Source organism: Xiphophorus hellerii, chromosome 11, assembly GCF_003331165.1.
Source record: "Xiphophorus hellerii strain 12219 chromosome 11, Xiphophorus_hellerii-4.1, whole genome shotgun sequence".
Lineage (NCBI taxonomy): Eukaryota > Metazoa > Chordata > Actinopteri > Cyprinodontiformes > Poeciliidae > Xiphophorus > Xiphophorus hellerii.
The window spans coordinates 23,220,442-23,242,249 of NC_045682.1; the positions used below are offsets into that span (position 1 = coordinate 23,220,442).

General features: G+C 37.5%; 1 protein-coding gene across 2 annotated transcripts in view; it reads right to left on the reverse strand.

The window, feature by feature from the left end:
- Window positions 1–513: 513 nt before the first annotated feature.
- pds5b (PDS5 cohesin associated factor B) overlaps window positions 514–21,808 on the reverse strand; it is a 29,353-nt gene continuing 8,058 nt past the window's right edge. Inside the window, exons 2-35 of one of the 2 annotated variants that reach the window (XM_032576585.1) lie at window positions 20,557–20,684; window positions 19,667–19,870; window positions 19,419–19,505; window positions 18,546–18,643; window positions 17,513–17,639; window positions 16,696–16,776; window positions 16,300–16,440; window positions 13,943–14,058; window positions 13,149–13,243; window positions 12,787–12,932; window positions 12,449–12,600; window positions 11,151–11,264; window positions 10,940–11,021; window positions 10,775–10,823; window positions 9,346–9,485; window positions 9,062–9,177; window positions 8,864–8,969; window positions 8,622–8,782; window positions 8,324–8,447; window positions 8,010–8,168; window positions 7,806–7,874; window positions 7,595–7,731; window positions 7,346–7,469; window positions 6,657–6,861; window positions 6,349–6,463; window positions 5,204–5,336; window positions 4,983–5,102; window positions 4,687–4,749; window positions 4,448–4,593; window positions 4,186–4,258; window positions 2,622–3,046; window positions 2,462–2,542; window positions 1,406–1,505; window positions 514–1,286 (exon numbers count right to left, since the gene is read on the reverse strand). In XM_032576585.1, coding sequence (XP_032432476.1) covers window positions 1,254–1,286; window positions 1,406–1,505; window positions 2,462–2,542; window positions 2,622–3,046; window positions 4,186–4,258; window positions 4,448–4,593; window positions 4,687–4,749; window positions 4,983–5,102; window positions 5,204–5,336; window positions 6,349–6,463; window positions 6,657–6,861; window positions 7,346–7,469; window positions 7,595–7,731; window positions 7,806–7,874; window positions 8,010–8,168; window positions 8,324–8,447; window positions 8,622–8,782; window positions 8,864–8,969; window positions 9,062–9,177; window positions 9,346–9,485; window positions 10,775–10,823; window positions 10,940–11,021; window positions 11,151–11,264; window positions 12,449–12,600; window positions 12,787–12,932; window positions 13,149–13,243; window positions 13,943–14,058; window positions 16,300–16,440; window positions 16,696–16,776; window positions 17,513–17,639; window positions 18,546–18,643; window positions 19,419–19,505; window positions 19,667–19,870; window positions 20,557–20,664 — 4,230 coding nt within the window. In that variant the 5' untranslated portion in view covers window positions 20,665–20,684 and the 3' untranslated portion in view covers window positions 514–1,253. Of the gene's footprint in view, window positions 1,287–1,405; window positions 1,506–2,461; window positions 2,546–2,621; window positions 3,047–4,185; window positions 4,259–4,447; window positions 4,594–4,686; window positions 4,750–4,982; window positions 5,103–5,203; window positions 5,337–6,348; window positions 6,464–6,656; window positions 6,862–7,345; window positions 7,470–7,594; window positions 7,732–7,805; window positions 7,875–8,009; window positions 8,169–8,323; window positions 8,448–8,621; window positions 8,783–8,863; window positions 8,970–9,061; window positions 9,178–9,345; window positions 9,486–10,774; window positions 10,824–10,939; window positions 11,022–11,150; window positions 11,265–12,448; window positions 12,601–12,786; window positions 12,933–13,148; window positions 13,244–13,942; window positions 14,059–16,299; window positions 16,441–16,695; window positions 16,777–17,512; window positions 17,640–18,545; window positions 18,644–19,418; window positions 19,506–19,666; window positions 19,871–20,556; window positions 20,685–21,808 lie in introns of both variants that reach the window. The other variant, XM_032576584.1, reaches the window with a different exon arrangement.

A 21,808-nucleotide genomic window follows, 5' to 3' on the forward strand; every position in this document is an offset into this window, starting at 1 on the left:
TTAGCCTGGTCATTGCATTCCTGCACAACTCCACTTGATTCTCATCTCCTTTCAGTGCTCCTTCTGGACTTTCTCCCATTGAGATGGATTTCTCCACTAGATTTTCAATAGGACAAATCCTTGAACAAAAGGAGAAGTTTTGAACGATTATGTCGATTTTGTGCAGTTTGGCAGTGGAGAAAGTGAACAAGGCCACTCAGTCTGTGTTGGTCATTCGTCCAAATATTGAATTAACATTAACAGCCGTCTCGTTCAGCTTGGCACTTCTCTCTTTGAGTTGAACTGGTGTATTGCATATGCCAACGTTAAACGTTAGCGACTTGGTAAAAATTTGAACTTCAACAAAATCCACGCTTCTAGAAAGCAATCGTTTTTCAATAGCGAAGGGTCCAGATCCTCTGTATGAAGCAAAGCAAACAGAGTGCTGGTTTTTACCAGGCTAGGGTAACTTTAACAAAGTCATCACTGCAGAATATGAAAGTAAGGAAATAAATTACATCAAAACAAAATAAAAACAATTCAAACATTTCAGGTTTTATAGAGAATCATATTGATACAACGGAAGATGTGACTGGGTGGATGTGAAGCCAAGTTAACCAGCAGTGACAAACACGACAACCATAGCTCATAGCTGCTCAGGACTTCCTTCTAGCAGTGAGAACAAATCTAAAAATTAAATGCACACTACAATAACATCCAGAAAACTCCACATTTGGAACATTTTATCATTTTTTTTTTAAGTATTTTGCCCATGGTAAAAAAAAAAAAAAGGTATTAATATACATAGCTGTAAACAAAAACATTTCATTAACAGTAAAATTATACAAATACAGTCACAAAAAGTTGAGGGGTAATCTGATTCTTTTTAAATAGCAGGAAGTTTGACAAGCAATATTGTTTCAATAGGAACATTTTTATAACAGCGGGAAAAGTCTTGACATCATCCCCCCAGTCAGCATCAAACACAACAGAACATGAACCAGACAGAAGACTATTTACAAGTGATTTTTTTTGTTTTCTTGATAAAATGACTTCTACCTAATGTGGCAAACATCATCACAATGCGACACGAAGCAACGATCCACAGCTGACAATGCACATGTTCTGACGTAGTGTGTACGTGGTATATGCAAGAGTGTACACAGGTGTAACAGTAGGAGCGTAGGCATATGAAAAGTTTAAAAAGTTTAATGTCCACATGTTCTTTCCTCCTTGAATACAACTGAGACGTGTCGTCGTTTTTCCCCCCCAGCTCATCTTCTTCGCCCAGTTGTCTTCTTGCGACCCTGGAAGCAGGGAAATAAAATAAAAAAATTATGAAAATGATCAAAATAAAAGTTAAGGATTTCTTTTAATTACTAAAATATGATCCAGAGATGGTTGAAGTCAGCTTTTCAATAAGTACCCTTGGTGCTGGCTCATCTTCCTGCTCTTCCTCCTCCTCCTCTTCATCTTCGTCTTCAGAGTCATCTTTAGCAGCAGCAGCTTTCGATCGCCCGCCGCGCCTGAAATACCCCACAAACCGGCCACAATGTAATGACTAGAACTAAACTTTGTCATCTTTTAGAATGGCCCAGTCAAAGTCCAAATTGAACTTCAATTCAAACTCCAATGTATACAGATATTGTACCATCTAATCTAACTGAGTCTGAGCCAAGTTGCTGAGAAGAATGAGCAAACATCTCAGTCTCTAGAAATTCAAACCAGGTAGAAACATACCCAGAAAGAAAAAGTTTTAATTCTATGATTCATTAAGAGTCTTACTGTACTTTCAGGATTTCACGTCAAACTCTTTTGAAAAACAATTAGTTTCCCCTTCATTTTACAATTATAATCAGCTTTGTGTCAGTCTAGCATAGTGGTGCCCAAAGTCAGTCCTCGAGGGCCGGCATCCTGCATGTTTTAGTTCTCTCCCTGGTGGTAATAACAACCTTTTCAGCATGTCAATGATCTTCTTATGCCTCTAATGAGCCATCATTTGATCCAGGTGCATTAAACCAGGGAGGGAACTAAAACATGCAGGACGCCGGCCCTCGAGGACCAACTTATGGCACCACTGGTCTAGCACATAAAATCCCCCCAAAACAGATTTGTGTTCAAAACAGGTCAAAGTTCAAGTGGTACAAATATTTTTGTAAGGGCCCGTAGTAGACATATCAAGGTACAGAATTATGTAAAGACATTGAAATCTGCAAATTCTCACCTTGTTTTAAGAGGAACATATCACTGAGCCAATTAGAAACTAATTTCTTTAAAGAGAATTCTGAGTGAAAAATGCACATTAACCTAAATTTCCAGAAATATATATATTTTTTATATATTCCAGAATAAATTTTAACATCCATTCGTGTGCAGAACAGCCACAATTCCAATTGCAGTCAGTAAGCAGCTTTGCTACTATTGTCGCTTTGAGCTGAGAGAGCAGTGCCTGTTTGAAAGAAACAGCTGATGTGAATCTTACGTCGGCTTCTTTGCCGCTGGCTGAGCTGATTTAGGTGGACGTCCTCTCCTCTTCTGAGGCATGGACTCTGCTGACTCTGAGCTGCTGGACAAGAAGAGTTTTAGTCAAACAAAAAGTGACGAGTTCACAGCATGCAACAGTGAAGATGAACCATGCGTACCCTTGTGACCGCCGTGGTGTCCTGGCTTGCCTTCCGCCCTTTGGTTTCACCTCCATGTTTTCACTACTTTTGTCATCGTCATCATCATTTTCGTCCTCATCATCAACCCTCTCCTCTTCTTCCTCTTCCTCCTCGTTCTCATCATCGTCTTCCTCTGGCGGAGGCGCTGCCTTTTTTCGCCCCCTCCTCCCCTTTACAGGTGTTTCCTGGTTGGAAGAGGCAGACTTCGGTGGTCGGCCTCTGCGTCCTTTTTTCGGTGGGTTGTTCTGTTCATCCTCTGGCCGGTTGTCCTCGTCCCACTGATCCTCAGACTCGGTGGCGGTGGTAGTGTTGGCAGACCCCCTCTTGCGCCCGCGCTTTGGCTTGCTCTCCTGGTCGTCGCTGGACGTCACGCCACGTTTACGAGCGCGGGGCTTTTCCATGTCCTATAAGAGAACAGAGTCATTGAGCTGTTGCAGAAAAAGGCGACATTAGATTTGAACAGTACTAACAGATTACTCAGGTGTTAAACTGGAAATACAAAGTTGCCATAAGAACAGTCTTTACAAAGACTGTCTTTACAAAGGGAAAAAGACTCAAAATTAACATGTTTCAGTATTAATTTTAATTTTGGAGTGTTTAAAAATAAGAGGAGGCTCAAAAGAACCTAGAAATGGTTAAAAAGGATATTCTTCAGAGACATATCAAGTTTCATTCAGGTTTCCACAAAGAGATAGAAATAGATCAATCAAAAGTTGTTCTATTTAAGCTTTCAACATTTCATGTAGCATCTGGAAATGTTAACATCTTTTTGGAAATATCACTGTTAAAGTGTGAATTTATATTCTATAGCAAACACAGAGACGGCTGTTTATAGTTAGTAATATCAACTGTCAATTGCTGATATATGCTCTGTTTCCATAAAAACTTGGCCTTGTCTAAATGCTTTGAATGAACTGACAATAATTTTGTGTTTTTTTTCCCCCACGTGAAACCTAAGTGGGTTTTTGTTGCTTCCTAAGCATTATTATTTTTTATTTTCAATGTTACATTGATGGTCTTGAAACATGAACTTCCTGATAGCTTACATGAAGCATTTCTCTAAGAAAAGACTGACAAACAAAAAGATGTGTTTGCAGTTGGTTTTGAGACTGGAACCAGTGAGTTTGTATTTGCTCATCTTGTCTTGACTTTGGTCCAGCTGGTGTTTGCACAGCAGCTTCAAAGACTAAAACAGGGATTTATGGCTAACATTACTTAGCTGGATCCCAGAAACGAGGCCGTCTACTCCTGAGCTACTGTGTCATTTCAGATAACATGTTTGTCCATGCTGCCCTCCTACAGAAAAAAAGTGTTCTTTAAAATTTAAAACCTATTAACTCCTCAAAATAATTTAATTTCAATCACAATGCATCTAAAATCATTTTATATTTTCATGGGCATTTTTTTTTAAATAAACAAACCAATTAAATATAAAAAATAAAATTTCCACCCGAGAGGATTCTTACTAACCATTTCAAAATTTATACTTTTGACTCTAAATTTTAGATATTTCCAGCAGTTTGTATAATTTTCTGGATCTTACCTTGTCAACACTGTCTGATCTCTTCAGGCTGAAATCCTCGTTTTCACTATGATCCATTTCTGTGCTGTCGTGTCTGGAAGAAACAGCAACTTATTTTAGCACAAATATTTATCTGGATATTCATAATATGTAAAAAAAAAAACAACAAAAAAACAAACAAAAAAAACAATAACAATTTGTGCAGTTTAACAACTAGAACAGGTGAATTTCTAGAACTAGAAGAGCTTCCACTGAGCAACATGCTGGTTTTCATTCACCATACCGGGTTTTGCCGCGCTGCGGAGAGCCCGGATTGGACGACGAGTCGTTGTTGCTGGTTGTTTCCATACGAGAGGCTTTGCTCTGGAGCTGTTTACCCGCCGATGACAGCGGCTTGTTTACCGCGCCCAAAACGTTTGCTGACTTGGGCTTCAGATTGAAGGAAGAAATGAAAAAAGGTTTTGCTTGAGTACAAATACAAATTGGAAAGCAACAATTAGCTAAAGGCTTCGGCAGGCTTACTTTTCCTGGAGTGAAGAATGCTTTCATCTCTGGAGGAAGGTAATTTTTAGTGTTGCTAAAATTCTGAAACATGACAAGATACAAGTGAATGAGAGACAAAACCCATATTAGTAAATCTTGTAGTTGTGCTCATTTCTGCATGTCAGTCAGGTGACTTATTATCCTTTTTATTTTAAATTACAGGAAACAAAAATAAAAACTGCAAATTTCTCTACACACTTCATTTTCATTAGTATATACTGACTCTGATGAAAATGAATCCAACTAGATCTCCCCATAATCCCTGAGTCACTGACCTTGTCTGGTTTGGTGAAGAAGCGTGAAGGCAGCACAGGGTCTTTGGGTGACTCCAGGCTGTAGGTGGTGCTCTTTGACATGACGATGTTCATGGCTACATCACACACTGTGTAAAGTTTCTGTAATGGAGAGGCAAACATTTGATCAACAAAATGCCTCATAAAGAAAATAATTAATCAGCATTTAATGTAATCATTCACATTAGAAAAGAGATTTTTACCTCATTGGTTTTGGGATCACTAGACGCTTGGGCGTCTTTCGTTTGCTTGATGTTTTCCACCATTTTTCTGATGAACGCATGGCTGTTGTTTTCATTCTTGGCCATGATGATCTCGAGGACGAACCACAAAGCTCTGAAGAGGAAGAAAAATAGACATAAATATGTATGTTCCATATAACACAGTAGGAGTGTAACAGGTAAATCTTCTATGGATGCAAACGCGACTAAAAACCCACCTGTTTAGGATTGTATTTGAAACGTAATAAATTACAAATTTATTGATGGAACCTGACTTAATGTCGTGTTTTGATTGTTGATTCTATGTTGCATTGTGTTTCTGTGTTTGATATGATGTAAAGCACTTTGAAATGCCTTGCTGCTGAAATGTGCTATACAAATAAAATTTGATTGATAAATACAGAGCATAGAGGTGGAACTTATTTATCAATATTTTTCAAGAACTGCACTGAATATTAGCAAACTATATAAATGCTATGCATTTCAGCTCAATGTTAATAATATCTATGATGGTTGTTTAACTACAACTATGCTCTTTCATTGCCTGAGTAGTGGCTGTGGATTATGCAATGTTTTTCATAGACATACACATAGACATAGATGGAAATGTACTAATTGAAATAATATTTCAAATAATAAACCATGTTGTTGAGATGGATGAATGATGAATCTCATTTCTGTTCTCTTCCATTTGGTATTTTGAACAAATATCAGACTCATTTTACATCACAATATCAATGAAAGGTTCAAACACCAACAAATAAAAAAAATAAAAACTTAACAATCCTACAGTTGCATTTATTTTGACAGAGATCTTTATAACTTGCAAATTTATTAAGAACATTTATTTTCTGTGGATTTTTCCCCACAGTAAATGCACTTAAATGAAAGCTACTCAAACTTTTACTAAAATCCTCTATGTTAAAAATAGAGATTTTTTAACATCTCTACCAGGGTGTACTATAACAATATAATAAAATAATAATAATAATAATAATGGAGTAGTACGCTGTATATATATATATACACATCATTAAAACCCACCCAAGAGAAAACAACTTCTATCCTTCATGTACTTATTAATGAAAAATTTGCAATCCCTAACAACTGTATTAAATCTGACTTACTCTTTGATTTCTTTCAGCTGCTCAATGTCCTGAACTTTAACGTAATCCGGGTCGTGAGCCAGAAGGTGGATGGTGTAGGGAACCACATACTCCGGTAGAAGAGACAACAACTTGTCTGTTCCAACACAAAGTCAATATTACTTCACTTACAACAAACTGATTTTTCTTTATTTGTTTTTAGTAATTTAGCAGGTTTATTAAAATCCTACATTTTAAATATTTAAATAATATTAAGATGGCTTTGGAGTACAGTTACTAAGTAACAAGAAAATCTGCTGTAAATCATTCAGAGGGTTTAAGTTCTTTACCGCTGATGGCTGCGTGCTGCTTCAGATACTCTCGCCTGATGTTGACGTTTTTCACCAGGCACTGGCGAGCGTGAGCTCTCCTCTCCTTGACGGGGTCCTTGGCACACAAAGCAAACACTGCCATGTACTCCAGAGGCAGGCGGAGGCGGCAGAGGCCTCGATGAAGCTTCTGGGCGAAACACTGTCGCACCTGGTAGCACTCATCCTGCAAAGATAAGGTGGAGACAGGAGGGACGGTGAGAGGATATTACAACAGGATTCAGGTGATAAAATAACAGGGAAGAAGAAGGAAGAACTGAAAACGTTTATTAGGAACAGAGCAGGAAGGAGGTGGAAGAAAAATGACAACATGAACTTTAAGGTTCCTACAGAGTCTTCATTCTCAAATGTCAAGGTTCTCTTTATCTATTTTCCATTTTAAATAGAAAATATGTGCAATTTATTGAATTGATGGATGGATGAACTGATGGATGAGTTCTGGATTGAATGATGGACATCCATCCTGGAAAGCACAATCAATTTTGAGAATTTTCCAGACTCCGCGGGAATATTTAACACATCTGACCTGGCATTTTTATCATTTCAATGCTATGTTTTCTGAGTAGCAAATCTTTAAAGAAATAATAATTTCTACAGTCTGATGAGAGTAATAACTTTACACAATAAGAAGGTTCAGAGGAAGTCCTCACATTGATGACGAGAGAACACAGTTGATACTGCTCCAGGGTGATGATTTCATGATAGCAGGGCTCCTGAGCCAGCTTCAGCAGGGCACATGCTGCTGCCAGCCGCAGCCTCGACATGTCTGGTTTACTAGCGGAAATAAAAGGAGGCAGTGGAGATGAGAGGAAGTAAGGATTACTTTATCCTTTCACAGGTATTTTTAAAACTAAAGCCTAAAAGCACTCACTGAGACGGGGTGATTTTATTTTACTTACCCCATCCTGCCCTGCTCGGTTAGATCGCCATCGCTGTGCAGGATAGCAGTCAGCATCCTCAGGGTGGAGTTGCCTGATTTGCTTTGGTTGTTCTTCACTCCCAGCAGCCATCTCACCATCAGCTTGATGCCCTGGATCTGAACAGAGGATGGAAAATATTTTATTTCTCCTCTTCAGGAGCAGAAATAACAGACTGAAGTTCACCACTGACCTTAGCCATCGTCTCTGGAGACACTTCGTCATCAGAAACCCAAAGTTTGGTTGTTTTCTTGCCTGGGATCTACAAATAAAATAGATTTCATCATAAACTTAATTCACAAACTAGAAGAAACTTTGCTTCTATGATAGACGTAACAAAAAGCAGGCCCAGGTTCTCAGCATGAATCTGGAGGATAGGGTATATATGTAATTGTACCCTGTCATTCATGAGAAGATCCTTCACAATGAAGTTGGCGACTAGAGATTTTAGCGGTGCGGCAAACTGCTCTGGGGCCAACTGGGCCAGGTGACCCAGTGTGGTCAAAGGAGTGATGAGCTGCTCCAGGTTTGCAGGGTCCAGACTTTTGTGTAGGGGCTGAAAACAAAAAAACAAAAACACAATATTTGAAAATTCTCTGTTTAACAGTCCAGTTCTTAAGCCCATTTTCACTGAATAAAGAGAAAAAACCTGCTAATCCCTGTATTTTACAATTTTATGTTTCATGGAACAGAGGTGAAGCACCAACTGACCTCAAAGATTTGGGCAAAGTGTGTGTCCCTGTTGGTGAACATCGCATTGATGCAGTGGATCGCATACTTGGCCTGTCGAGGGGGGCCTCTCTTAGCTTTGGTTTGCAGTACCTGCAATAAAACACTAGGAGGAGCAGCAGGAGAACACCATTAGAATCTGGTAAAGAACTACTTGAAGTCAGAAAAAACAGAATTACATCCTGTACACATTTCACTGAAATAAATGAAGCCCTAGTGGGACTGCCTGGATTTTGTTTTATTTTTATAATATGAATAAAATGTGGAAACAAAAACGTACGATTTGATGTGAGGGAAACTCTCTTCCATTTTGTTGCCTGTGTTCTTGAAGATCTGCAGTGCAGCTTCTGCCACTTTTTCATCATCCATCTTCAGACAACTCAGCAAAGACTCAAACGTCTCTGCAGAGTGGAATGACACTGGGTGTGTGAAGGACAGCACCTGTTTAGGAAACAGACAATATGAATTAAAAGTCAGCAGAATTTGTTTTAATTCAAAATAGGATGAAGTTTGAGTTTTTACCTTCAGCAGCTCCAGTCCTGCCCTAATCGCCTCTTCAGTTGGAACGCCCTCCTCTTCATCATCAGCTGTCCCATCAATAGATTTGTTTACCTGTTTTATTAAAGCACTGAAGAAATGAAGACAAAAATGAGAAACGAAATGTTTCCCCTGACATTTTCTAAAGAAATGATGTGAAGCTGTCTTTTCCCAACTCTATACCTGATGGACTCTGTGTCGATGTGCACAGGAGCGATTCTCTCCAGCAGGAATTTGACCATTTCCAGGAATGGATTACTGGGCTGCTTGGGGCTACCGAGCTTTTTAGTGATGTCTCGCTGATGAAGATGACAAATATAAAATGAGAACAATAATAAAAATTTAAAAAAACGTACAGCAACAACAGGTCTGTGCTTTTATGTGATATTTTCAAAATGCTAGAGAGCTATTTTGTTTGATAATGGACAAAAAACAAATGCAGTGACTGGACGATGTCGCAGACTCACCACGCAGACTTCAGCCTGCTTGCAGGAGCAGGTGGGGCTGACCAACGTCTCCAACTGATCCCTTATCCGCTCGTCATCCTCCAGGACCTGAGCCAGCTTCTTCACAAAGTCCTGAGCTTTGCCCGGGTCTGGAAGGTTTCCTATACACACACAAAGCATGCTTTAAAGAATGAAGTACACCTGAAATAAAATTGGTAAATTATTGTTTCTTTTTTAAAAATATTTGTTAACAAAACAGCTCCGCTATACAAGTTTTCCACATTTGTGTATGTTACAGCAAAAAACGTGCAATTTTTTGTTATTTTACATAATAAACCAGATGGAAGTTAAAAAAAAAGAAGAAATTATTTATATTTTTAAAAAGTCTTCTGGACAAGAGATTTTACATTTTTGCCTATTTTTGTTAGCAAATTGGATCCAGTTCTGTCACATTAGATGGAGAGCATAAGGAACAATGTAACTCTCGACACAGAATTAATTCGATTTAAGTCTGAACTTTGACTGAATCATTCCATTTTATCTCTGACTGCATGTTTAAGGTCGTTTTCCTGCTGGAAAAGATCTTTTCCTCATTCTCAAGTTTTTGGTGTCAGATTATCCAGAACTGCCATCAAATCTTGTACCTGCTGCAGAAAAAGAATCACACAGCATGATGCTACCACCTCTGTGTATTAGAGTATGTTGGATAGGGTATGTTGAAAGAGATGAGTAGGTTTAGTTTTACACCAAGATTAGCATTTTGCAAGAAGTTTACATTTGGCTTTATCGTCTGATTTTATGTTTGCAGCGTGTGGCTTTCTTTCTCCTTACCACTTCATCAAAGTTCAACAAAAAATCTAAGGCTTTCACAGAACAGCTGGATTTATACTTATGTTTAATTATACAGAAATACTAGTTACTAACTAGGTGGCTTAGGAAGGTAAATGGTTCCATTTGAAATTATTTAGGGATATCAGAGTTAAGAGGATTGAATATAAATGCCACACATTTCAACATTTTTGTAAAATAAAATCATCTTTTTATTAGTCTTTTGCATAAAATCTTGATAAAATACATTGAAGTTTGTGGTCATAAGGTGACAACGCAGAAGAGTTAGAGTATGAATGCTTTTGCATAGTGCTGTGCAGCCATTGGTGAACTAACTTCCTGCTCAGTCGCTGCTACAGAGGTTTGCTTTAGTAGGATATAAGTTGGCCAAGTCAACTGGTATGTGTCCAGTCCTTTGATTACATTACAAATCTTCTTTGAAAACTACCGTTTCTTCCTTGAATCATTATTTTTAGTACTTTGTTTCTCTTGTATTCCAGCATGCGTTGCCATGGCTACGCTCTATTATTTGTTTTCCAAGACAACCTATGGGTACTTCATGCGACATCACTGCAACCACCATGTTGCAGTGGAAACTTGTGATTTCGAAAAGATGACTTACTTGTGATCACCATGACTTTGGCAAATACAGCCTTACTGGATGCTTCCGACTGGCAAGAAATGAAAAAAAAACAAAACAGGAACAAAACAAGATTCAGAAACGCCAAACAGGAAAATTAGAGCCAGTAGATGAAAGTGCTCTGTAGTGCTGATCAATCAGAAGTACCTTGGGTTTTTTGATCAGGTCCAGCAGGTCTTTGACATGGTTTCTCAACATGTTCTGGCACTTCCACATCTCATTTAAAGCTCTGCAGGGGAGACGTGAGGAGAGTAATGTTTAAGTTTGTAAGTAAATTATAAAATGAAAGATAACATATTATCTGGTCTGATAAATCGCACTAAGTATTTATGTTTTAAAACAACCTAAAAGCACTTACTTGACAGCGTTTGTGTCCAACGTGGCGTAAAGATAATAGAGACACTTCATCCTCTCAGTGGTTTCTAGGTTGAAAGGAACCATATACTGGGCGAAAACCCGCTCCACCAGCAACCTGACAATACAGGAAATGAGTTCTAAGATTTAGATTATGTGCTCTAACAAGTGCTCTAATAAAAATTGATCATTAAAGTAAATACAAAAAAAGGTCTCTTGAAACAGCACCTTTAAAAACCCCTAGCAATTTCAACAGTTTAAAAAATAATAGTCAACTTTTCAGTTTTGTGCATTAAGGAAGAATTTTAACCACAAAACATAAAAAAATAAAAATAATCATTGTGCTGCTCAATGTTTGTAAAATCTTCCCCTTCCCCACAGCCTGTCACTGTGAAGACACTTCCTGTTGGCAGCTGATCAGCTCTCCAAACGATAACCAAACAGACATTGTTCTGTGGTCTCATCACAGAAGGTTTTTATTTCCCTCAATATAACGGTTAGTTGTACAACACATGCAGCTTCTACTGGAGCTCGAGACATTATGAAAACCCACAGAGAGGTGAGCGCTTTATGCTGAGCATGTGTAGGAGGATCAAGAGTAATGAATTTGATGCTCCATTTTAAGGAGAGCATGCTCCACTTCTGCCTTCTGGCTGTTTAAAGAAAAATAACACAAGAAGAAATAAACCAGCTTTACTATATTATCTGTTGTACGGCTACATGAGGACATCTGGAGGCTACAGAGGGGCAATAAAACTTTCATTTCATTTCCTCCCACTTGTAAATTCAACCTCCAGCCGTGAAACTGCAGTTCACTAAAAAAGGTTTACGCGATGGATTCCAAAACCGACTTAAGAGTTTTATTTAAATATTTTCTGATTATCTACAATACAAAACACTAAAATTAACCCAAAAAATGCATGTTTTTAGAATGTCTTAAATGTCAGTGGCGATATACTGTATATGCCAATTTTCTTCTTTTCTCTTTTTCTCATCCATGTTTCCAATATTCTGACCTTTGGCACTTTATTCAATGTAATTTGTATCCTGTGGGAGAAGAATCTGCTGTGAGACTCTGTCCAACCCCCCCCCCAAAAAAAAAAGAAAAAAAAGAATTCTTATTTTTAGTGTTTAGGGAATACTTACACTATTATGCCATTTTTATATTAGTGGAAAATGGTCTGAAATAGTTGTATGAAATACAATACTATAAAAACAGCATATTAAATATTGAATTCCATACTTTTCCAGACTGGGAAGGAACCCTGAACTTTTAATATGAGAACAAGAAAGCAATGGAACCTGTCATCAATGCTGTTCTGGTAGTAGATATGAAGCAGTTTGTCTTTAATCCAGGATATCTGCTTGGAGGCCTCCCGGCCCCCCTCTCCTTGTAGCGAGTATTTTCTGTAGATCGATGCGAGGCCCATCATGGCTTCCTTACGAACGCGCCACTGAAGACAGCAGGACAGAAATAAAAAACAATGATCAACATTGTGAAAGGTAGCAGCAAAGTTGGAATACACTGAAAATATCACAAAATGGATCCAACAGCAACTTTTAAAGAGACCCAAATTACCACTAATGTGGATATTGTTTCCTCGAGCCATTTAAGCCTATTTTAATATTTTCATACTTACTCTCTTGTCCAAGGTTCTCTCCTTTACAATATTTAATAATGCGTCATTGACCAGGGACAAGTCTTTCTTTGCTGCAGTTACTATAGAGACAATGACATCATGGCGAATGGCCTCCTCGGGGTCATGTGATCTGACCCTCAGATATTCTGGGGAAGAAAATAGAAAAATGAGTGAGATATATATTCTGCCCAATTTGTACAAATAATAATCTTATTTTTGTTTAAGAGCTGCTTGTAAATTGCTGAGATTCTTTAATCGCTAAGCAGTCATAAAATTTATAACGACTAATCTATGAACCGTCAAATTATGATTCCAGTAAAGGTCCAACTTTCTAAACATGTGCATGATTTATAAAAATGTACCTGTGAGGTCTTTGGCCAAGTCTGGATGGTTCATGAGACAGTGACTTGCAAACTTCACACACTCTAGCCTGATAGGCACGTGGATGTCATTAAACCTTTTTGGGAAAAATAAATTCATGTTAAAATCAACACATTTAAAGAGGTACAAGTCAATCAACTCAAAAACACACAATTCTGTTAAGTATTGTTGTACAAAATAGGGTTCAAAAACTTGAACAGGTTTATTTAAAATTAGTTGGCATCTACTGAACTTTCAATTATGGGTCTAGTGAAGATTTTTTTAATAATTGACGGAAGAGTTCCATTCCAGATTTCATTAAAAGTTGCTTAAATCTTAAGAAAAAATTCCAGATTTGACAGTGAAATTATCTCGTTAAGCACCTCAGTGTTTTCCAAATGTGTACAGTGGTGTGGAAAAGTGTTGGCTCTCTTCCTGACTTCCTTTTTTCATGTTTATCACATTTAAGCATTTCAGAACATCCCATAAATTAGTCATAAACGACACAAAATGCAGTTTTAAAATGAAAAATCCAAACCTACATGGCCATGTGTGAAAAAAAATAGGAAAAAACAGAAGATCAGGAAAGGGGCAAAGACTTTTTCATGTTAAAACCATAAATGTTAAAGTGTTTTATTGGGATTTTATTAAATAATCTCTCTAAGTTAAAACTTTCTAGAAATGGATTCAAAAATGTTGCCCCAAAATTAGTTCAATAATGTTTCACACAACATGAACAACCGTACAAAAAATATTATAAATGGCTTACAATAGATGAAAACAGATATAGTTTTACCTGCCCAGGTAACACTGCCAGAGCGGTTTGTTCTGTGCTGCCAACTCAGAGTCTTTGGCTCCAAACATCTTCGCAAGCAGCTTCACCACCTGCAGCCTTTCATCGTTATCATTACTCTGCAAAGACAGGAAGGAAGAGAAAAATGATGCACAAAAACTGGTAATGTCGATTGGATAGACTTGCCGTATCATTAGGAGCTTTATTAGACACATAACCATTTTCATAAAGCAAAGGATGCAGGCCCATTTATATAAATGCTGATTTCAGGCAGAACAAACAGCGCAAATGAATTAATGTATAAGAAGCCGGGATGGGGGAAGAAAAGCAGCAAGGAAAGAAATCAGTGAAGGAAAAAAAACAATAAGAAAGTGATGAAATGTGGAAGAGAGAGTGGGAGCCGAGTCTGTGGCGGACAGATTTTATCACGGCTATTATTTCTAAGGAGACAGCAGTGATCTACACTCCCTCAGTACAGTTAATGAGCGTTATCCATCAGCGCAACGCCTTTATGAGACACTGCGGAGGCAACATAATGCTGACTGGATCACTGCTTTATCTTGGTAATATGAATCAACAAACCTGCAAAAAAATGCTAAATGAATGCAGGCTTTTAGCTGGCAGTGTAGAGAAGCTGAAATCAGTCTGAGCAGAACAGAGAGTCTTTACAAGCTTAAAATCTGGATTTACTTAAAACTAACTTGAAGAGAGCAGGTCAATATGGAGCAGAGAAATTTTACATGATTATTTGAGATCCAGTTGTGTAACTAGAACCTATATATTCAGCAATGTTATTATTATTATTATTTACACACAGTAAAGGTGTCTTTTCACAAGAAGCATCTTCCGGTTTTGTTGTTGCAACAATATATTTAAAAATAGAAAAAAAGGGGGGCCGAAAATTGAGAAAAATAAAATACAACCATCCATAAAAATGCTCATTTCAGAATTTAATTGTTTCAAATTAAGCAATATTTGTCTGTTTTTAACAATAGCCCTGAAAAACCTTTTACTGGAGCACCCGACCCCTGACATAACATTAGGTTAAGGTGGAAGAGTGAGGACCAAGGGGTGAAATGAGGCTAGGCCCCAGATGTGTGTTTTTAGTATTATGGCTAAATATTATAATTGCAATTAACCCACTTTTTGCTCACTCTTGTTTTTCTCTTTTGTCGTCATTGTTTCCAAACATTTTTTCACAAGCTTTAGCACCAAATTCTTTTTCAGGTGTGAGCATCAAGGGCAGTTAAAGTGCATCCTACTCACTAAACACTCTACGTTGCCAAAAAAAGTGCCACCACAGGGGGGAAAAAAACCCCTAAAAAACACTTTCTAATATGTTGTTGGGCCACCTTAAAGTTTGATCAGAGCACACAGTCGCTGTGGCATCGTTTGGATAAACTGCTGCAATGTCACAAGATTTTTTTCCTTCAGATTTTGCCGTTATTTTACACCAAGACCTTATGTCAATAATGGGGAATCCGACAACAGCAATGGGGTTAAGGTTTGGACGGCCTGATCTAGTTTTCCTTCTTAAAAATAATGGTTCACCACTTTTCTTCCATTTATTTTTAATAATGCATTAGGCAGTTCTTAACCCAGTTTTAATAGTTTCTGCTCCACTAATCTGGAACAAACTATCTGCTGCAAAACAGCAGAAACAATGACACCCTTTAAATCAAGGCTAAAAACTCACCTGTTTAGAGTTTTATGGAGTAAAGCACTTTGAATTGAAACTAAAATGTGGTACACAAACGCAACCATTCTTAAACAGAAACATTTTCTCCATGATCACATTTTGTGTCTTCCTACAAGGTTGTTTAAGAAATGAGAAGCTACACATTGCATCATCTCATGTTCAATAACTTGCTTCCCACTGGAAGATAGTTACTCATGCAATAATTATCCAAAAGGAGGCTTGGAGCTATTTACCTAAGTTAGATTCAAGTGGCAACTTTTGGCAAGGCAGTGCGTTCTGCTTGCACTCAGAACTTTCACAGCATTGCACTTAGATTGAAATAGATGAAACAAATCCTGCATCAAAGTTGATGACAACTGCAATTTGATGTATTGTTCAGCAGCAAAGCCTATACTCCTTTCTTGCAACAAATGAACACATCAACCAGCTACAGGTGACTTATAGTGGTTTGACTGCATCTCTCAGTTTTAGTACTCCTCTGTCAGAAAGAGCAACAGTTCTGCAAGCAGAACTATTGGCTTCAGGCCAATAGTCAAAATTCAGACGACAAGCATCCCAAAAATGCGTAATGGAAAATCTCCTTTAGCTGCTACACAACTTCTATTGAAGCTAAAAGGTTTTCGTCTATTATAAAGCCCAAATACTACAGTTCAGAATGTACCTTGAGTTTAAACTCCAGCTGAGGCAGCACAGAGAGAAGCAGATGGCTGTCTATATTGTAAAGTTCCAGGATAAGATCAAACACATGTTCAGACAGATCACTGACTGACGTCTTTCCCAGCATCAGCACCTGGTTGAAGAACTGGAGGGAAAGAAAAGGGAAAGATGAATGAGAGAGTTCAGGTCCAGTCAGTTTATATTTATAATTAAATGTAAATATCACAACTGTAAAGATGTGCCTAAAAAATATTATGACACTTTTCATTTAACAATTAATCAAATTGTTAAATGTCAATAGTCGTATATATATTAATCAAATTGTTTAAAATTTATGTTTTTACACTTTTTTCAGCATGTAAACAATTGAGGTGCAACCAGAAATAATAAAAAATCTTACATTGGTGATGTAAGGTTCAATAGCTTGAGCGGTCCTCTTCAGCAGAGCTTTGGCCAGGTCATAAGCCTGTTTATTCAAATTCTAAACAGACAAAGAATAAACAAAAAAACATATATTAAAAAAATATCTAGAAAGTTAAAGGTGAATATATAGCAAAATGATGTCTGCTTCTGCAGGAAAACTTCAGCTGCTTTACTGCTTCTCACCTGCAGGGGTCTCACTGAACAGCAAGACATGGAAAACTAAGACTTATCAGTCAGTCAAGTTTAGCAGCCTACCTGCTGTCTCTAGTTGGGTGGATAAACCTTGGGTACTATATGAATTTGGGAGATAAATTACCAAAGTTGTGCATCATGTTGCACCAGACAGTTGGGTTTACTTCAATGCTCTGCATCTGAAATTATTCAGAAGGCTCTCACCTAGAGACAGCCTCATCCAGTAGAACTAATGCGAAAGATAATTCTCTTTTATAAGTATCCTACTGAAATCAGATATTACTTCATTTGCATATGATTTTTATGGTTTTGTCTGGGAGTTTCAGCATGTCAATAGTCCTCTGTTGTGATTCTGCAACAATAAAATCTGAGGGAAAATCCTTTTTTCCTACATTTGTTCTATTTTCTAAATGTAGTGGCAGAAGCCATAGAAACTATGATGCATCCAAGTTGTGGAAAGTAAATTATTTGTTCCAGCCACCATAATAAACTTTGTGATTTGATGAATCGCATGTGAACTTGTCCTACTATCCCTATTGCACCCAAAACTACATTAATATTGAATAAATAAAGCACTCTGAGTGCTGCACACATGCACACACCTTATGTGCCGGCACCAGGTTGACTAAAACCGTGTCCAGCAGCTCCTGCGACACCGTGTCTCCCTCACAGATGATGGAGCTCATCAGGTCCACCATATGCATGTGCACTTTCTGGTTGTGGCCGTTGCTATGAAGAGAAGACAGAGAACATCAGAGCACGACATGAACCAAATCTTTTACTTCTGAACTTCTTTTTTTCCCCAATTTCATGAATTTAATCACATTTTTACTTTAAAAGTAATACATTAATGAGCAAATGAGGGCTAAATGTCAAGAACATTTTGACATGTGGGGTTATTGGGAGCTCAAACTGCTGAATTCCTTATCAGAATAAATATAAAACTACTGCTTCATGGCTGCCACCTCACTAAGTTGTAATTCTCCTCATTAAGTCATTTCAGTCTAACTGGGTATAAAGCCACTATTTTGCAACACTAATCTGTAACTACTTTACAGCATGTCATGACAGAGATTTAGTATTATTTGCAAAACAAGAAATACTTCCTATGTTTAAAGATGCTCTGATTACACAGAGGGAAGGAAGAAGTGTGCATACTTGCATCTCAGCAGGAGGCCAAGCTTGTTCCCCTGATTTGTATCTCAGTGACTGGATTTCTACAGCCATTAGCTTCTATTCAGCACAAGTATCACTTTCAAGCAGACACACACACACAGAAGTGTGCAAGAGCTACACTCACTAACGACTTCTAATAATATTTTAAATGAAAAAGCAGTCTTTACATTTTTCCAAAGCAGGAAAATCTGTAGTATTGGCATAACCTCGACACAGGCAGACACCTTTTTTCCCCTTCCACTGGCAAAAAGCCAGATCCAGTGCTGCAGAATTGAGCCCTCAAGGTTGTGTTCAGCAGAGTGAAATTGAGAGGGGGGGTGTTGAAGGGGTGGAGAAGTGGAGGGGGCACCAAAGAGAAACGTCTAGACTGCTACTGTGCTGCTTCCAACCGGGGCAGCAGAGGCTAAAAACAGACAAAAACTAAAAGCTGATGGCGGCGACTTTTAATCAAGGACTTACTTTATGACCTGGAAGAGCGTTCTGTAAAGCTGGGTGAATATTTCATTGCTGTCTTCAAGCTCAAAGCAAATGTTGTAAGATTTCACCCAAGCTATGTTCTGGACAAAAGGAAGAAGAGGTATGATGTTAGGAACACAATCCTGAGACATGCAGAGGAGGAATCAAGGTTCCTCCTCATTTTTCAATTACAGGTTTTTCTGGAGCCTAATTAGCATCCATCTCAGCACAGATGAGAAAAAACCAAACTGCACAATTAATTTCATACAGAAATTTATTTTGAAGTCGGACTTTAAAATGATAAACCCTACAAAAATCACATTATGATTGATTGACAGATTGATGAAAAATAAATGGATGAATAAATGAAAGAAATATAAATGAGTGATTGTTTTCATATTGCTAAAATCTGAAGCAAAATACCGATACAAAGTAAAAAAGAAAAAGAAAAATGGACACAATTTAACCTCCTAAATTAGGGCAAAACCAACAAGTAGTAAACATTTCAGTAAATGTTAGTCAGTTTTGACCGACAAGTAAATTTTAATAATTTGTTATTTTACTATCAATTATATTGAGCTATCAATTATTTTGACAACCTTAACAGCAACAACAACAAACATATCAATACATCAGTTTGCTTTTAGTTGACCCAAAAGAGAAATTTGGGCATAGTGAAATGCATGCAATATAAAAAATTTCTTATCGATTTGTTGTTGACAAGTTTACCAACCCTAAACAGCATCTGCTTCATTAAGGAGTTTATTCTGTTATAATTATCTCCTCAATACCTTTAGCACTGAAACAGCTAAAATTAAAAATGTATTTTCACAGAGCGAATGGTAAATGTTGCTACTGCAGCAAAGAGCCACATACCTCCAGTAAGTAGAAGTATCTGTTGAACTGAGCGCTCTTCGTATCCTCCAGTCCTTTAAGCTGTCGTGTTATGAACATAAAAATGTCCTACAACACAGAAACAAATACACAATGATTCTGACTGGCAGCTGGAAATATTAGTAAACAGGCTGAATGGTGGAAAAACCTGAATAAACAAAAATGAACAGAAAGAAGTGTTTGAATAGTAAATGCTTCGATGTGACACAACAAAACCTTCGTCCTCACACCTTGAGTTTATCTGGAGAGGTGTAGGGAGCTTCTGGAGCATAAATCCTGAATATGTCTGCCAGGCAGCAGGCCACCAGCAGCCGCACATCTTTGTCTGGGTGTTTGAGAAAGAAGTCTGAGGCCAGGTGAAGCGCCAAGTTCAGGTAAAGCTCCTTTTCCTCCTCAGAGTCCTGGTCCATGTCCATAAAGGTCTTCACAACCATCTGGGTAGCAGGTCAAATATAGAACATAGAGAGAAAGCAATGAAAACAAATAATTGGCTTCGTTGAGCAGATAAATAGGGAATAAGGTGCACATTTTTTAGTGTGAGCTTCTAAAAGTAATTTCTAATAATTGTTATGGCCTTTTATGTAGAATTTTTGTAAATCTTAATCAATTTAGTTTTTCTTTGGTCAGTTAGAATATACATAAGTCAGTTTGGAACCAAAATATGTATTGAATTTTTATTTGGAATTGTTTACATTACTTTGGTAACTTTTAGACCCTCCCATTAAGAGCACACCGGATGGTGTGGTGGAGGCCCTTTTGTTTAGTAAATGTCTGGTGTGATGACAGGAGGTTTTTTGTAAAATGATTTTTTTTGACCACTTTTTGAACTTGAAATTTCCGATTAAGTTAACTTTCATTTTCAGTTAAGCTGTGAGAGATTTTTGGTTATTGTTTTGTCTATATTTCTGCAAGAAATAAGGTATTTTATTATTTTTTTCAAACAATCAAGTCGGACGTGGGTGCAAGAACCAAACCACTTGTTGCCACCCATGGTCTTCCTTGGAAATTTTTGATTTTGAAACCTAGAAGGCCGAGGCAATAATGGTTTCTCCATCTTAAAGAAGAGCATTCTTTCGTGCAGGGAGGCCATAAGCAAAACACAGCAGGGAGAAACACCGACCTTGAGCCTGCGGACCATTTCCTCTTTGGAGATTTTGTCAGAAATCTCCTTGACCCCCGGAGGGTAGGTCACCTTCCCATCTGTGGCTCGAGCTTTAGAGTGAGCCATCCTCTTTAGCTCTTCACTGCCTGGAGATAGAGAGGGAAGGGATTGTATTAAACCAGAGAAGAGAGATGCAGCAGGTGTGACAGAAACCATTGGATGAGGAAAGAAAAGCCTTGAGAATAACGTTAGCATGGAAACCAAGAATATCCTTTGAACTCTTTAAAGCTTTCCAAGAAATCTGCAGCAAAGCAACCACTGAAATATTCAACAAGGTATTCATAGCATAGTAATGGCTTTTCTACAGGCTTTCAAAGTCAAGGATGGAACGGCTGCATTTAGAGAGCAATGCTGGCTTTTCACTCAACACTGATAACATTGTACTCCACATATCACCACCAGTCTCTGGGAATAGAAATGTTTGTAGATTTTCATATGAAAGGAAAAAGATCCGACTGGAAATTTAGTGTCCTGCTTATGGATAAGTCGATAAGACATGTTTTTCAGGCTTTATTACATTACATAGCAATTGTCTCAATTTATTTGTCAATTTCCTCTTTCATTTATATTTTGCTCTAATAAGACAGATTGACTTGTACTGTTTTTATAGCATTTTATTCGATTATCCTCCAGATCTGAAGACATTAAAACGACCATGGATGGGCAACAAATTCTCCCAAAGGGCCACATGAGTAACTATAATTTTATTGTACGGGGTCGTAAGTTTAATGCTTATAAACAATCATTATAAACCATCTGAAATTTCTTTTTGTTTTTACTGCAAATAATTAAAGTTTATATTTCTGTGTATGTCAATAGGATCACTAACAATAAAAGTATAATTTATAATTATGTTGATCCAATATTCAGTAATAGTAATAATCTTTATGGTCTGTCTCAAAGATTTTGCTTACGAATCAGTTTGTATGTGCATAGCTATTTAACTAAGCCCCACTTTTACATTTCTGACCTAAAAATAACAGCTGAAAACAAACCTGACCACAGCTATTGATTGAGCAATCTTCAAAGTCAGTTAATCAGGGGTATAATGACATAAAAGCTATCAGTTACCTAAACATTATTTCTACATTTTAATCAAAAATGTAGAAATAATATTAAATATTAATTATTTATAACTAATTAATAAATAATTTCTAACATTATTTTGAAGGGTAGTGGCTCAGAAAAGCAACATAACTGAACCTTTTTG